We start from the raw sequence: 17,348 nt of genomic DNA on the forward strand, positions 1-17,348 counted from the left end.
TTGATCACATAGTAGTAGGGTCGGTTCTACAATGGGAATGAAACTGGACTCACTGGTGACGGTGGCAGAGAAGAGGACTGTGGACAAACTAGTGAGCATCCTGGATGATGCCAGTCACCCTCTGCATAGTGTTATCAGTAGCCAGAGGAGCCTGTTCAGTGCTAGACTGCTTCATCCCAAGTGCAGGACTAATAGACTCAAGAACTCCTTTGTCCCACACGCCATTAGACTGTACAACTCCTCTCTGGGGAGGGGGACGGGGGGTACTAGGATGACAGGGGATGCAAAACATTAACTGTGCAATACGTTTTTTCATAACATGGTCACTACTGCCTACTTTGTCTTGTTATATTCTTATTTTACTGTTATATTGTTATTCCCATTGTTTTTATTCTTTTTGTAATATTTCTCTATTTTGTTTCCTTTTAAACCCCCATTATTTACTTTTTACTTTTTTCTTTAAATTGATCTCAACTCTGTACACTGCTGCTGGAATTTTCATTTTCCTGAAGGAACTCTCCTGAAGGAATCAATAAAGTACTATCTATCTATCTATCTATCTAGTAAGTACAGTATATACTTGCAGTGTGTGTGTATATTGTACACACTGTTATGAAGGGTATTGTTTACATTTTATATATATTATATATACTACCGTTCAAAAGTTTGGGGTCACATTGAAATGTCCTTATTTTTTAAGGAAAAGCACTGTACTTTTCAATGAAGATAACTTTAAACTAGTCTTAACTTTAAAGAAATACACTCGATACATTGCTAATGTGGTAAATGAATATTCTAGCAGCAAATGTCTGGTTTTTGGTGCAATATCTACATAGGTGTATAGAGGCCCATTTCCAGCAACTATCACTCCAGTGTTCTAATGGTACAATGTGTTTGCTCATTGGCTCAGAAGGCTAATTAATGATTAGAAAACCCTTGTGCAATCATGTTCACACATCTGAAAGCAGTTTAGCTCGTTCAAGAAGCTACAAAACTGACCTTCCTTTGAGCAGATCGAGTTTCTGGAGCATCACATTTGTGGGATCAATTAAACGCTCAAAATGGCCAGAAAAATAGAACTTTCATCTGAAACTCGACAGTCTAATCTTGTTCTTAGAAATGAAGGCTATTCCATGCAAGAAATTGCTAAGAAATTGAAGATTTCCTACAACGGTGTGTGCTACTCCCTTCAGAAGACAGCACAAACAGGCTCTAACCAGAGTAGAAAAAGAAGTGGGAGGCCGCGTTGCACAAATGAGCAAGAAGATAAGTACACTATAGTCTCTAGTTTGGGAAACAGACGCCTCACAGGTCCCCAACTGGCTTCTTCATTAAATAGTACCCGCAAAACACCAGTGTCGACATCTACTGTGAAGAGGCGGCTGCGGGATTCTGGGCTTCAGGGCAGAGTGGCAAAGAAAAAGCCATATCTGAGACTGGCCAATAAAAGAAAATTATTAAGATGGGCAAAAGAACACAGACATTGGACAGAGGAAGGCTGGAAAAAAGTATTGTGGACGGATGAATCCAAGTTTGAGGTGTTTGGATAACAAAGAAGAACGTTTGCGAGACGCAGAACAACTGAAAAGATGCTCGAAGAATGCCTGACGCCATCTGTTAAGCATGGTGGAGGTAATGTGATGGTCTGGGGTTGCTTTGGTGCTGGTAAGGTGGGAGATTTGTAGAGGGTAAAAGGGATTCTGAATAAGGAAGGCTATCACTCCATTTTGCAATGCCATGCCATACCCAGTGGACACCGCTTGATTGGATCCAATTTCATCCTACAACAGAACAATGACCCAAAACACACCTCCAAAATGGGCAAGAACTATTTAGAGAAGAAGCAGACAGCTGGTATTCTATCGGTAATGGAGTGGCCAGAGCAGTCACCAGATCTGAACCCCATTGAGCTGTTGTGGGAGCAGCTTGACCGTATGGTACGCAAGAAGTGCCCATCCAACCAATCCAACTTGTGGGAGCTGCTTCTAGAAGCGTGGGGTGCAATTTCTCCAGATTACCTCAACAAATTAACAGCTAGAATGCCAAAGGTCTGCAATGCTGTAATTGTTGCAAATGGAGGATTCTTTGACGAAAGCAAAATTGTATGTAAAAAAAATAATCTTATTTCAGATACAAATCATTATTTCTAACCTTGTCAATGTCTTGACTCTATTTTCTATTCATTTCACATCGTATGGTGGTGAATAACTGACTTTTCATGGAAAGCACAAAATTGTTTGGGTGACCCCAAACTTTTGAACGGTAGTATATATACATATATATACTTGCAGTGTGTATATTGTCCATATTTCATATTGTTATGAAGGTGTCAGTTACTACATTATATATTTACTTGTTAAATATTGTTATGAAGGTGTATTTTGCTACATTATATATATATATATATATATATATATATGTATGTATATATATACTTATTACATATTGTTATGAAGGTATTTGTTACTACATTATATATATACTTGCAGTATGTACATTGTACATATTACATATTGTTATGAAGGTATTTGTTACTACATTATATATATACTTGCAGTATGTACATTGTACATATTACATATTGTTATGAAGGTGTATGTTACTACATTATATATACTTGTAGTATGTACATTGTACATATTACATATTGTTATGAAGGTGTCAAAAAAAAAAGTGTTTACCTTTTGTTTCCAAACAGTGTCCGTAACACGGCAGTAAAACGGCTGATCAAACAAAACAGAAGTGTCGTAAGATTACGATAGGACGTACAAATATGCATGAAAACACTCTTACAGACATCACACATGGGACGCTTTAGTAAGTAAGAATTGTTTCAGTTATATTGTAAAACTTGCAAACGTTGCTTTTTAGTGATGAATGAAGAATGCACACAAGTAGAAACGCTGTGGATGTCTACAGGACGGAACAGGATTTTTACTTACTGTTGAAGGCTCAGTTTTAAGTTAACAGAAGCGCAAAGCAGCACCTGCAGTGAGACAACTTGTCCAAAAGATGGCCCAATAACACACCTATTCAGTGTATTTGCTTTGTTTTGTTTTTCCAAAGTATTTGCATTGCAGCAAAGAAAAACTCAATGAAGGAGCTGCATTGTTTTACAAGCCCCATGGTTCAAATCCTACGAAAAAAGTAGTGGAATTGACGATTATTATCAAACAAATAACATTTATTCACACACACAAAAATATTGGATATGTCTACTGCTGATTCTCAGGTAATTGTTCATCCCCACACATGAGCATGTTCAGAACATAGGGCCGTGGTTTCTGTGCTAGTGATGTCGGGGTGTACTTCACTTTGACCTGTCAAAGATAAGCTTGCAATTTGCAAATTAAGTCCAATGATAGAATGAAAAGAACATGTAGGAATGGTATCATTAAATACACTGAAGGTTTGAAACATTCACACAAAAAAAGAAGTGGTGAGTGTGTTGGAGCACATGTAGGAATGGTATCATTAGACACACTGAAGGTTTGGAACATTCACACAATAAAAGAAGAGCACGTGTAGGAATGGTATGATTAGACACACTGAATGTTTGAAACATTCACACAATAAAAGAAGAGCACGTGTAGGAATGGTATCATTAGACACACTGAATGTTTGGAACATTCACACAATAAAAGAAGAGCACATGTAGGAATGGTATCATTAGACACACTGAATGTTTGGAACATTCACACAATAAAAGAAGAGCACATGTAGGAATGGTATCATTAGACACACTGAATGTTTGGAACATTCACACAATAAAAGAAGAGCACATGTAGGAATGGTATCATTAGACACACTGAATGTTTGGAACATTCACACAATAAAAGAAGAGCACATGTAGGAATGGTATCATTAGACACACTGAATGTTTGGAACATTCACACAATAAAAGAAGAGCACATGTAGGAATGGTATCATTAGACACACTGAATGTTTGGAACATTCACACAATAAAAGAAGAGCACATGTAGGAATGGTATCATTAGACACTGAATGTTTGGAACATTCACACAATAAAAGAAGAGCACATGTAGGAATGGTATCATTAGACACACTGAATGTTTGGAACATTCACACAATAAAAGAAGAGCACATGTAGGAATGGTATCATTAGACACACTGAATGTTTGAAACATTCACACAATAAAAGAAGAGCACATGTAGGAATGGTATCATTAGACACACTGAATGTTTGGAACATTCACACAATAAAAGAAGAGCACATGTAGGAATGGTATCCTTAGACACACTGAATGTTTGGAACATTCACACAATAAAAGAAGAGCACATGTAGGAATGGTATCCTTAGACACACTGAATGTTTGGAACATTCACACAATAAAAGAAGAGCACATGTAGGAATGGTATCATTAGACACACTGAATGTTTGAAACATTCACACAATAAAAGAAGAGCACATGTAGGAATGGTATCATTAGACACACTGAATGTTTGAAACATTCACACAATAAAAGAAGAGCACATGTAGGAATGGTATCATTAGACACACTGAAGGTTTGGAACATTCACACAATAAAAGAAGAGCACGTGTAGGAATGGTATGATTAGACACACTGAATGTTTGGAACATTCACACAATAAAAGAAGAGCACATGTAGGAATGGTATCATTAGACACACAATGTTTGGAACATTCACACAATAAAAGAAGAGCACGTGTAGGAATGGTATGATTAGACACTGAATGTTTGGAACATTCACACAATAAAAGAAGAGCACATGTAGGAATGGTATCATTAGACACACTGAATGTTTGGAACATTCACACAATAAAAGAAGAGCACATGTAGGAATGGTATCATTAGACACACTGAATGTTTGGAACATTCACACAATAAAAGAAGAGCAGATGTAGGAATGGTATGATGAGAATGATGATGTCCATCTTGTTTGCCTTTCTGCCCTCAGCTCGACCTGCCGCCTTCTTCTGAAGGAGAGAAGTCCCACAGCCCCGCCCCTCAGCCAGACATTCCAGCCACTCCCATGGCTCCCCAGGAGGTGGCCCGTGGTGCTCCCACGCCGGCCCCAGAACCCAGCCAACCCTCCCAGCGGGGGTCCCAGGGCAGGGCGGTCATTGACCCCTACACGTCTTTTATGGACACCATTTACAACTCCTTCCTTCAAATCAACGCTAAAGAGCAGGAAGAGGGGGTCCACACGGGGCCGTCCGACCCCACGTCACCTTTCTGTGCCTTACCGCCCGTCTGCTTCCCCGTGGAGCACCACGGCCTCTCCGCCCAGACTCAGCACCAGGCCAGCGCCCCCGTCTCCCTCAGCCCACGAAGGGCCTGCTCCCTGCGCAACCCCGACTTGTCCCGACTCAGTCTGGAGGTGGTGGCCCGCTCTCCCGCTCAGGGCACGCCCAAACCCTCCGAGAACGGGGCCACGTCACCGCTGCAAAGGAAGGCGGTGGCGGTGGAGGGACACACCCACTCGGAGCCGCCCCCGCCGTCCATGTACTTGGAGGAGGCGAAGACGGACTGCCCCGGGGGGGTTGCCGCCGTCTGGCCCTACGCTGGCAAGGGCGTGGACTTGGAGAGTTATCACGGTCCCAGGGATGCTTGCAGTGGGAGACCTGCTGAGGACAGTCCTGGGACTTTGCAGGGAAGGGTGAGTGTCTGCAACCATACGGTTCTTTCATTGGTAGTCAACAGTAATAGTCAACAGGACAATGTGCTTTGTTTACAATTACATTGACAACATGCCACTCAAGATTATAAAAACATTTGAGTCCAAACCATGATCATCATAATCCTGACAAAAGCTTGACATATTTGACTTACAGTTGACCAAATTTTCTACACTATAAATAAGCCGCACCCACTAAATGTTAACAGAAAAATATTTTTTCCATATATAAGCCGCAGATATATATGTTTTTTTGTAAATGTCTATTGACATACCTTAATTGTGTACAAACTCTGTTTCCATATGAGTTGGGAAATGGTGTTAGATGTAAATATAAACAGAATATAATGATTTGCAAATCCTTTTCAAGCCATATTCAGTTGAATATGCTACAAAGACAACATATTTGATGTTCAAACTCATAAACCTTTTTTTTGTGCAAATAATCATTAACTTTAAAATTTGTGGCCAGCGACACGTGACAAAGAAGTTCAGAAAAGTGGCAAATACTGATAAAGTTGAGGAATGCTCATCAAACACTTATTTGGAACATCCCACAGGTGTGCAGGCTAATTGGGAACAGGTGGCTGCCATGATTGGCAATAAAAACAGCTTTTCAGTCTTTCACAAGAAAGGATGGGGCGAGGTACACCCCTTTGTCCACAACTGTGTGAGCAAATAGTCAAACAGTTTAAGAACAACCTTTCTCAAAGTGACATTGCAGGAAATTGAGGGATTTCAACATCTACGCTCCATAATATCAAAAGGTTCAGAGAATCTGGAGAAATCACTCCACGTAAGCGGCATGGCCGGAAACCAACATTGAATGACCGTGACCTTCCATCCCTCAGACGGCACTGTATCAAAAACTGACATCAATCTCTAAAGGATATCACCACATGGGCTCAGGAACACTTCAGAAAACCACTGTCACTAAATAAAGTTGGTCGCTAGATCTGTAAGTGCAAGTTAAAGCTCTACTATGCAAAGCGAAAGCCATTCATCAACAACATCCAGAACCACCTGGGCCCGAGATCATCTAAGATGGACTGATGCAAAGTGGAAAAGTGTTCTGTGGTCTGACGAGTCCACATTTCAAATTGTTTTTGGAAATATTCGACATCGTGTCATCCGGACCAAAAGGGAAGCGAACAATCCAGACTGTTATCGACGCAAAGTGTAAAAGCCAGCATGTGTGATGGTATGGGGGTGTATTAGTGGCCAAGACATGGGTAACTTACACATGTGTGATGGTATGGGGGTGTATTAGTGGCCAAGGCATGGGTAACTTACACATGTGTGATGGTATGGGGGTGCATTAGTGGCCAAGGCATGGGTAACTTACACATCTGTGAAGACACCATTAATGCTGAAAGGTACATACAGCTTTTGGAACAACATATGCTGCCATCTAAGCGCCGTCTTTTTCATGGACGCCCCTGCTTATTTCAGCAAGACAATGCCAGGCCACATTCAGCACGTGTTACAACAGCGTGGCTTCGTAAAAAAAAGAGCGTGGGTATTTTCCTGGCCCGCCTGCAGTCCAGACCTGTCTCCCATGGAAAATGTGTGGCGCATTATGAAGCGTGAAATAGGACAGCGGAGACCCCGGACTGTTGAAGGACTGAAGCTCTACATAAAACAAGAATGGGAAAGAATCCCACTTTCAAAGCTTCAACAATTAGTTTCCTCAGTTCCCAAACATTTATTGAGTGTTGTTAAAAGAAAAGGTGATGTAACACAGTGGTGAACATGCCCTTTCCCAACTACTTTGGCATGTGTTGCAGCCATGAAATTCTAAGTTAATCATTATTTTCCGTTTATATTTACATCCAACACAATTTCCCAACTCATATGGAAATGGAGTTTGTACAAGCGGTGTCTGTGACAGGGCAGTGAAACGGCTGATCAAACAAAACAGAAGTCACTGTCATGGACCCACTAGCTGCGCAAGCTTACTCTCCAATCAGCTAAACACACTCAATAAGAGGAGTGGTCCACTCCTGACTAACTCTCCAATCAGCTAAACTGACTCAGTAAGAGGAGTGGTCCACTCCTGACTAACTCTCCAATCAGCTAAACACACTCAATAAGAGGAGTGGTCCACTCCTGACTAACTCTCCAATCAGCTAAAAACACTCAATAAGAAGAGTGGTCCACTCCTGACTAGCTCTCCAATCAGCTAAACACACTCAATAAGAGGAGTGGTCCACTCCTGACTAACTCTCCAATCAGCTAAACACACTCAATAAGAGGAGTGGTCCACTCCTGACTAACTCTCCAATCAGCTAAACACACTCAATAAGAGGAGTGGTCCACTCCTGACTAACTCTCCAATCAGCTAAACACACTCAATAAGAGGAGTGGTCCACTCCTGACTAACTCTCCAATCAGCTAAACACACTCAATAAGAGGAGTGGTCCACTCCTGACTAACTCTCCAATCAGCTAAACACACTCAATAAGAGGAGTGGTCCACTCCTGACTAACTCTCCAATCAGCTAAACACACTCAATAAGAGGAGTGGTCCACTCCTGACTAACTCTCCAATCAGCTAAACACACTCAATAAGAGGAGTGGTCCACTCCTGACTAACTCTCCAATCAGCTAAACACACTCAATAAGTCCATGGTGACATTTTGCTGAATTTACTGAGTGAAAGTGAAACAAAAGAAAAACAATTGTGTTGCAAGTTAAAGATACTAACACAAACACTACTAAAGCTGTTAGCATATTAGCTCATGCTAATGCTGCTAGCTTGATGTCGGCAGGTAGAAGTATGCATGAAGACACTCCCACACACATCACACATGGGACACCTCAGTGAGGATGAACTGTTTTACTTCTATTGTAAAATGTACAAATGTTTGCTGACAGTGATGAATGGAGTAGGAAAGTTATGGAGGACTAGAAGAGGGAACAGTTTCAAAAGGAAGGCAGTGCAAGACAAACAATAACACCTGTGCAGTGTCTTGGCTTGCTTCTCTCCATGTGCTGACGTTATGACACTCAGCCAAGGAACAGAACACCTGTATGTAGTTTTATAAGTGGCAGACTTCTGAGTGCATAGTCCAGAACACCTGCATGTAGTTTTATAAGTGGCAGACTTCTGAGTGCATAGTCCAGAACACCTGCATGTAGTTTTATAAGTGGCAGACTTCTGAGTGCATAGTCCAGAACACCTGCATGTAGTTTTATAAGTGGCAGACTTCTGAGTGCATAGTCCAGAACACCTGTATGTAGTTTTATAAGTGGCAGACTTCTGAGTGCATAGTCCAGAACACCTGCATGTAGTTTTATAAGTGGCAGACTTCTGAGTGCATAGTCCAGAACACCTGCATGTAGTTTTATAAGTGGCAGACTTCTGAGTGCATAGTCCAGAACACCTGCATGTAGTTTTATAAGTGGCAGACTTCTGAGTGCATAGTCCAGAACACCTGCATGTAGTTTTATAAGTGGCAGACTTCTGAGTGCATAGTCCAGAACACCTGTATGTAGTTTTATAAGTGGCAGACTTCTGAGTGCATAGTCCAGAACACCTGCATGTAGTTTTATAAGTGGCAGACTTCTGAGTGCATAGTCCAGAACACCTGCATGTAGTTTTATAAGTGGCAGACTTCTGAGTGCATAGTCCAGAACACCTGCATGTAGTTTTATAAGTGGCAGACTTCTGAGTGCATAGTCCAGAACACCTGTATGTAGTTTTATTAGTGGCAGACTTCTGAGTGCATAGTCCAGACTTGACCTTGACTATGACTTATTAGTGTCACTGCTGACTTGCACACAATAGTCCAATCTCTCCCGTGTGTCAGGTTATTGTGTAATGTTACAATGTTGTATAATGTTACAGTGTATACTTTTATGTTACAGTGTACAATGTTACAGTGTATAATGTTATGCTGCAGTGTACGATGTCACAGTGTACATTGTTACATTGTTTGATGTTATAGTACAATATTACAGTGTATAATGTTACAGTGTACAATGTTACAGTGTACGATGTTACAGTGTACAATGTTACAGTGTACGATGTTACAGTGTACAATGTTACATTGTTTGATGTTATAGTACAAAATTACAGTGTATAATGTTACAGTGTACAATGTTACAGTGTACGATGTTACAGTGTACAATGTTACAGTGTAAATTGTTACAGTGTACGATGTTACAGTGTACAATGTCACACTGTACGATGTTACAGTGTACATTGTTACAGTGTACGATGTTACAGTGTACGATGTTACAGTGTACATTGTTACAGTGTACAATGTCACAGTGTACGATGTCACAGTGTACGATGTCACAGTGTACGATGTCACAGTGTACGATGTCACAGTGTACAATGTCACAGTGTACGATGTCACAGTGTACGATGTCACAGTGTACGATGTCACAGTGTACGATGTCACAGTGTACTATGTCACAGTGTACGATGTCACAGCGTACATTGTTACAGTGTACGATGTCACAGTGTACGATGTTACAGTGTACGATGTTACAGTGTACAATGTCACAGTGTACAATGTCACAGTGTACAATGTTACAGTGTACAATGTCACAGTGTACGATGTTACAGTGTACATTGTTACAGTGTACAATGTCACAGTGTACGATGTCACAGTGTACGATGTTACAGTGTACATTGTTACAGTGTACAATGTCACAGTGTACAATGTCACAGTGTACAATGTCACAGTGTACAATATCACAGTGTACAATGTCACAGTGTACAATGTTACAGTGTACGATGTCACAGTGTACGATGTTACAGTGTACAATGTCACAGTGTACGATGTTACAGTGTACAGTGTCACAGTGTACAATGTTACAGTGTACAATGTCACAGTGTACAATGTCACAGTGTACAATGTCACAGTGTACAATGTCACAGTGTACAATGTCACAGTGTACAATATCACAGTGTACAATGTCACAGTGTACAATGTCACAGTGTACAATGTCACAGTGTACGATGTCACAGTGTACGATGTCACAGTGTACGATGTCACAGTGTACGATGTCACAGTGTACAATGTCACAGTGTACAATGTCACAGTGTACAATGTCACAGTGTACAATGTCACAGTGTACAATGTCACAGTGTACAATGTCACAGTGTACAATGTCACAGTGTACAATATCACAGTGTACAATGTCACAGTGTACAATGTCACAGTGTACAATGTCACAGTGTACAATGTCACAGTGTACAATGTTACAGTGTACAATGTCACAGTGTACAATGTCACAGTGTACAATGTCACAGTGTACAATGTCACAGTGTACAATGTCACAGTGTACAATGTCACAGTGTACAATGTCACAGTGTACAATGTCACAGTGTACAATGTCACAGTGTACAATGTCACAGTGTACAATATCACAGTGTACAATATCACAGTGTACAATGTCACAGTGTACAATGTCACAGTGTACAATATCACAGTGTACAATGTCACAGTGTACAATGTCACAGTGTACGATGTCACAGTGTACGATGTCACAGTGTACGATGTCACAGTGTACGATGCCACAGTGTACAATGTCACAGTGTACAATGTCACAGTGTACAATGTTACAGTGTACAATGTCACAGTGTACAATGTCACAGTGTACAATGTCACAGTGTACAATGTCACAGTGTACAATATCACAGTGTACAATGTCACAGTGTACGATGTCACAGTGTACGATGTCACAGTGTACAATGTCACAGTGTACAATATCACAGTGTACAATGTCACAGTGTACAATGTCACAGTGTACGATGTTACAGTGTACAATGTCACAGTGTACGATGTCACAGTGTACAATGTCACAGTGTACAATGTCACAGTGTACAATGTCACAGTGTACGATGTCACAGTGTACGATGTCACAGTGTACGATGTTACAGTGTACGATGTCACAGTGTACGATGTCACAGTGTACAATGCATGGAAGACATTGATGTTGATTTCTTGTCAGGAACAATCAGGAGCTGTGTCTGGAGCGCGGCGAGGCAGGAAAAGGAAACAAACGTAAGGATGTGTATGTGCAATATTCACACACACACACACACACAGACACGCACACACACGCAGAGACACACACACACACACACACTGACATGTTTGTCAGCAGGCTGCAGAATGTGTTGGAGGACTTCAGAGACATGGATGCTCCCACATCACTAGAGGAAACCAAGGCCACGGTATGCTCCTTGTTTTTGTTGTATGTTGCCATCCAAGCTGTACACCGACTACTCTTAAGTGCACCCAAGTAGACTTGTCAGACAGGCTTTCAATGAAAAGTCATCAAATGCAGTTTGCCTGACATGGCTTTGACAAACATGTGATGTGATGTCCAGACTCTTGGACATATTTCATTTCTCTTTCTTCACTTAGTCCCTGGCTTTACAAGAAGACTTAGTCCCTGGCTTTACAAGAAGACTTAGTCTCTGACTTTACAAGAAGACTTGGTCTCTGACTTTACAAGAAGACTTGGTCTCTGGCTTTCCAAGAAGACTTGGTCTCTGACTTTACAAGAAGACTTAGTCTCTGGCTTTACAATTGGACTTGGTCTCTGGCTTTACAAGAAGACTTGGTCTCTGGCTTTCCAAGAAGACTTGGTCTCTGACTTTACAAGAAGACTTGGTCTCTGACTTTACAAGAAGACTTAGTCTCTGGCTTTACAAGAAGACTTGGTCTCTGACTTTACAAGAAGACTTAGTCTCTGGCTTTACAAGAAGACTTGGTCTCTGGCTTTCCAAGAAGACTTGGTCTCTGACTTTACAAGAAGACTTGGTCTCTGGCTTTCCAAGAAGACTTGGTCTCTGACTTTACAAGAAGACTTGGTCTCTGACTTTACAAGAAGACTTGGTCTCTGACTTTACAAGAAGACTTGGTCTCTGGCTTTACAAGAAGGCTTAGTCTCTGACTTTACAAGAAGACTTGGTCTCTGGCTTTACAAAAAGACTTAATCCCTGGCTTTACAAGAAGACTTGGTCTCTGACTTTACAAGAAGACTTAGTCTCTGACTTTACAAGAAGACTTGGTCTCTGGCTTTACAAGAAGACTTAGTCTCTGACTTTACAAGAAGACTTGGTCTCTGGCTATACAATTGGACTTGGTCTCTGGCTTTCCAAGAAGACTTGGTCTCTGGCTTTCCAAGAAGACTTAGTCCCTGGCTTTACAAGAAGACTTGGTCTCTGACTTTACAAGAAGACTTAGTCTCTGGCTTTACAATTGGACTTGGTCTCTGGCTTTCCAAGAAGACTTGGTCTCTGGCTTTCCAAGAAGACTTGGTCTCTGGCTTTCCAAGAAGACTTTGTCTCTGACTTTACAAGAAGACTTGGTCTCTGGCTTTACAAGAAGACTTGGTCTCTGGCTTTACAAGAAGACTTGGTCTCTGGCTTTACAAGAAGACTTAGTCTCTGACTTTACAAGAAGACTTGGTCTCTGGCTTTACAAGAAGACTTGGTCTCTGGCTTTACAAGAAGACTTGGTCTCTGGGTTTACAAGAAGACTTAGTCTCTGACTTTACAAGAAGACTTGGTCTCTGGCTTTACAAGAAGACTTAATCCCTGGCTTTACAAGAAGACTTGGTCTCTGACTTTACAAGAAGACTTGGTCTCTGGCTATACAATTGGACTTGGTCTCTGGCTTTCCAAGAAGACTTGGTCTCTGGCTTTCCAATAAGACTTGGTCTCTGGCTTTACAAGAAGACTTAGTCTCTGACTTTACAAGAAGACTTAGTCTCTGACTTTACAAGAAGACTTGGTCTCTGGCTTTACAAGAAGACTTGGTCTCTGGCTTTCCAAGAAGACTTGGTCTCTGACTTTACAAGAAGACTTGGTCTCTGGCTTTACAAGAATACTTGGTCTCTGACTTTACAAGAAGACTTGGTCTCTGGCTTTACAAGAAGGCTTAGTCTCTGACTTTACAAGAAGACTTGGTCTCTGGCTTTACAAGAAGACTTGGTCTCTGGCTTTCCAAGAAGACTTAGTCCCTGGCTTTACAAGAAGACTTGGTCTCTGACTTTACAAGAAGACTTAGTCTCTGGCTTTACAATTGGACTTGGTCTCTGGCTTTCCAAGAAGACTTGGTCTCTGGCTTTCCAAGAAGACTTGGTCTCTGACTTTACAAGAAGACTTGGTCTCTGGCTTTACAAGAAGACTTGGTCTCTGGCTTTACAAGAAGACTTGGTCTCTGGCTTTACAAGAAGACTTAGTCTCTGACTTTACAAGAAGACTTGGTCTCTGGCTTTACAAGAAGACTTGGTCTCTGGCTTTACAAGAAGACTTGGTCTCTGGCTTTACAAGAAGACTTAGTCTCTGACTTTACAAGAAGACTTGGTCTCTGGCTTTACAAGAAGTCTTAATCCCTGGCTTTACAAGAAGACTTGGTCTCTGACTTTACAAGAAGACTTGGTCTCTGGCTATACAATTGGACTTGGTCTCTGGCTTTCCAATAAGACTTGGTCTCTGACTTTACAAGAAGACTTGGTCTCTGGCTTTACAAGAAGACTTGGTCTCTGGCTTTACAAGAAGACTTAGTCTCTGACTTTACAAGAAGACTTAGTCTCTGGCTTTACAATTGGACTTGGTCTCTAGCTTTCCAAGAAGACTTGGTCTCTGGCTTTCCAAGAAGACTTGGTCTCTGACTTTACAAGAAGACTTGGTCTCTGGCTTTCCAAGAAGACTTAGTCTCTGACTTTACAAGAATACTTGGTCTCTGGCTATACAATTGGACTTGGTCTCTGGCTTTCCAAGAAGACTTAGTCTCTGACTTTACAAGAAGACGTGGTCTCTGGCTATACAATTGGACTTGGTCTCTGGCTTTCCAAGAAGACTTGGTCTCTGGCTTTCCAAGAAGACTTGGTCTCTGACTTTACAAGAAGACTTGGTCTCTGGCTTTACAAGAAGACTTGGTCTCTGACTTTACAAGAAGACTTGGTCTCTGGCTTTACAAGAAGACTTGGTCTCTGACTTTACAAGAAGACTTGGTCTCTGGCTATACAATTGGACTTGGTCTCTGGCTTTCCAAGAACACTTGGTCTCTGGCTTTCCAAGAAGACTTGGTTTCTGGCTTTCCAAGAAGACTTGGTCTCTGACTTTACAAGAAGACGTAGTCTCTGACTTTACAAGAAGACTTGGTCTCTGGCTTTACAAGAAGACTTGGTCTCTGGCTTTTCAAGAAGACTTGGTCTCTGGCTTTACAAGAAGACTTAGTCTCTGACTTTACAAGAAGACTTGGTCTCTGGCTTTACAAGAAGACTTAGTCTCTGGCTTTACAAGAAGACTTAGTCTCTGACTTTACAAGAAGACTTAGTCTTCGGCTTTACAAGGATCCTCGGACTCTGACTTTACAAGAAGACTTGGTCTCTGGCTTTCCAAGAAGACTTGGTCTCTGGCTTTCCAAGAAGACTTGGTCTCTGACTTTACAAGAAGACTTGGTCTCTGGCTTTCCAAGAAGACTTGGTCTCTGACTTTACAAGAAGACTTGGTCTCTGGCTTTACAAGAAGACTTAGTCTCTGACTTTACAAGAAGACTTGGTCTCTGGCTTTACAAGAAGACTTGGTCTCTGGCTTTTCAAGGATCCTCGGACTCTGACTTTACAAGAAGACTTAGTCTCTGACTTTACAAGAAGACTTAGTCTCTGGCTTTCCAAGAAGACTTAGTCTCTGACTTTACAAGAAGACTTAGTCTTTGGCTGTACAAGAATACTTGGTGTCTGGCTTTTCAAGAAGACTTGGTTTCTGACTTTACAAGAAGACTTAGTCTTTGGCTTTACAAGAAGACTTGGTGTCTGGCTTTTCAAGAAGACTTGGTCTCTGGCTTTTCAAGAAGACTTGGTTTCTGACTTTACAAGAAGACTTGGTCTCTGGCTTTTCAAGAAGACTTGGTTTCTGACTTTACAAGAAGACTTGGTCTCTGGCTTTTCAAGAAGACTTAGTCTCTGGCTTTAGAAGAAAGTTAAAGATAAAGTAGCAATGATTGTCACACACACACCAAGTGTGGTGTAATTTGTCCTCTGCATTTGACCCATCACCCTTGATCACCCCCTGGGAGGTGAGGGGAGCAGTGAGCAGCAGAGGTGCCGCGCCAGGGAATCATTTTTGGTGATTTAACCCCCATTTTCAACCCTTAATGCTGAGTACCAAGCAGGGAGGAAATGGGACCCATTTTTATAGTCTTTGGTATGACTCAGCCGGGGTTTGAACTCAAGACCTACCGATCTCAGGGCGGACACTCTAACCACTAGGAAGAAGACTTAGTCTCTGGCTTTACAAGAGGACTTGGTCTCTGAATTGACAAGAAGGCTTATTCTCTGGCTTTACAAGAAGACTTAGTCTCTGACTTTACAAGAAGACTTAGTCTCTGACTTTACAAGAAGACTTAGTCTCCGACTTTACAAGAAGACTTAGTCCCTGGCTTTACAAGAAGACTTAGTCTCTGACTTTACAAAAAGACTTAGTCTCTGACTTTACAAAAAGGCTTAGTCTCTGACTTTACAAGAAGACTTAGTCTCTGACTTTACAAGAAGACTTAGTCTCTGACTTTACAAGAAGACTTGGTCTCTGGCTTTCCAAGAAGACTTAGTCTCTGACTTTACAAGAAGACTTAGTCTCCGACTTTACAAGAAGACTTGGTCTCTGGCTTTACAAGAAGACTTAGTCTCTGACTTTACAAGAAGACTTGGTCTCTGGCTTTACAAGAAGACTTGGTCTCTGGCTTTACAAGAAGACTTGGTCTCTGGCTTTACAAGAAGACTTAGTCTCTGACTTTACAAGAAGACTTGGTCTCTGGCTTTACAAGAAGACTTAATCCCTGGCTTTACAAGAAGACTTGGTCTCTGACTTTACAAGAAGACTTGGTCTCTGGCTATACAATTGGACTTGGTCTCTGGCTTTCCAATAAGACTTGGTCTCTGACTTTACAAGAAGACTTGGTCTCTGGCTTTACAAGAAGACTTGGTCTCTGGCTTTACAAGAAGACTTAGTCTCTGACTTTACAAGAAGACTTAGTCTCTGGCTTTACAATTGGACTTGGTCTCTAGCTTTCCAAGAAGACTTGGTCTCTGGCTTTCCAAGAAGACTTGGTCTCTGACTTTACAAGAAGACTTGGTCTCTGGCTTTCCAAGAAGACTTAGTCTCTGACTTTACAAGAATACTTGGTCTCTGGCTATACAATTGGACTTGGTCTCTGGCTTTCCAAGAAGACTTAGTCTCTGACTTTACAAGAAGACGTGGTCTCTGGCTATACAATTGGACTTGGTCTCTGGCTTTCCAAGAAGACTTGGTCTCTGGCTTTCCAAGAAGACTTGGTCTCTGACTTTACAAGAAGACTTGGTCTCTGGCTTTACAAGAAGACTTGGTCTCTGACTTTACAAGAAGACTTGGTCTCTGGCTTTACAAGAAGACTTGGTCTCTGACTTTACAAGAAGACTTGGTCTCTGGCTATACAATTGGACTTGGTCTCTGGCTTTCCAAGAACACTTGGTCTCTGGCTTTCCAAGAAGACTTGGTTTCTGGCTTTCCAAGAAGACTTGGTCTCTGACTTTACAAGAAGACGTAGTCTCTGACTTTACAAGAAGACTTGGTCTCTGGCTTTACAAGAAGACTTGGTCTCTGGCTTTTCAAGAAGACTTGGTCTCTGGCTTTACAAGAAGACTTAGTCTCCGACTTTACAAGAAGACTTGGTCTCTG

At 41.5% G+C, this 17,348-nt stretch overlaps 1 protein-coding gene across 8 annotated transcripts in view; it reads left to right on the top strand.

Moving 5' to 3' along the window:
* mbd6 (methyl-CpG binding domain protein 6) overlaps positions 1-17,348 on the top strand; it is a 61,166-nt gene that overhangs the window by 33,958 nt on the left and 9,860 nt on the right. For all 8 annotated transcript variants that reach the window (XM_061888975.1, XM_061888983.1, XM_061888979.1 and 5 more), the window contains exons 10-12: positions 4,941-5,642; positions 11,627-11,679; positions 11,783-11,852. In XM_061888975.1, coding sequence (XP_061744959.1) covers positions 4,941-5,642; positions 11,627-11,679; positions 11,783-11,852 — 825 coding nt within the window. The remainder of the gene's footprint in view (positions 1-4,940; positions 5,643-11,626; positions 11,680-11,782; positions 11,853-17,348) is intronic.

This window comes from Nerophis ophidion, linkage group LG27 (genome assembly GCF_033978795.1).
Source record: "Nerophis ophidion isolate RoL-2023_Sa linkage group LG27, RoL_Noph_v1.0, whole genome shotgun sequence".
Lineage (NCBI taxonomy): Eukaryota > Metazoa > Chordata > Actinopteri > Syngnathiformes > Syngnathidae > Nerophis > Nerophis ophidion.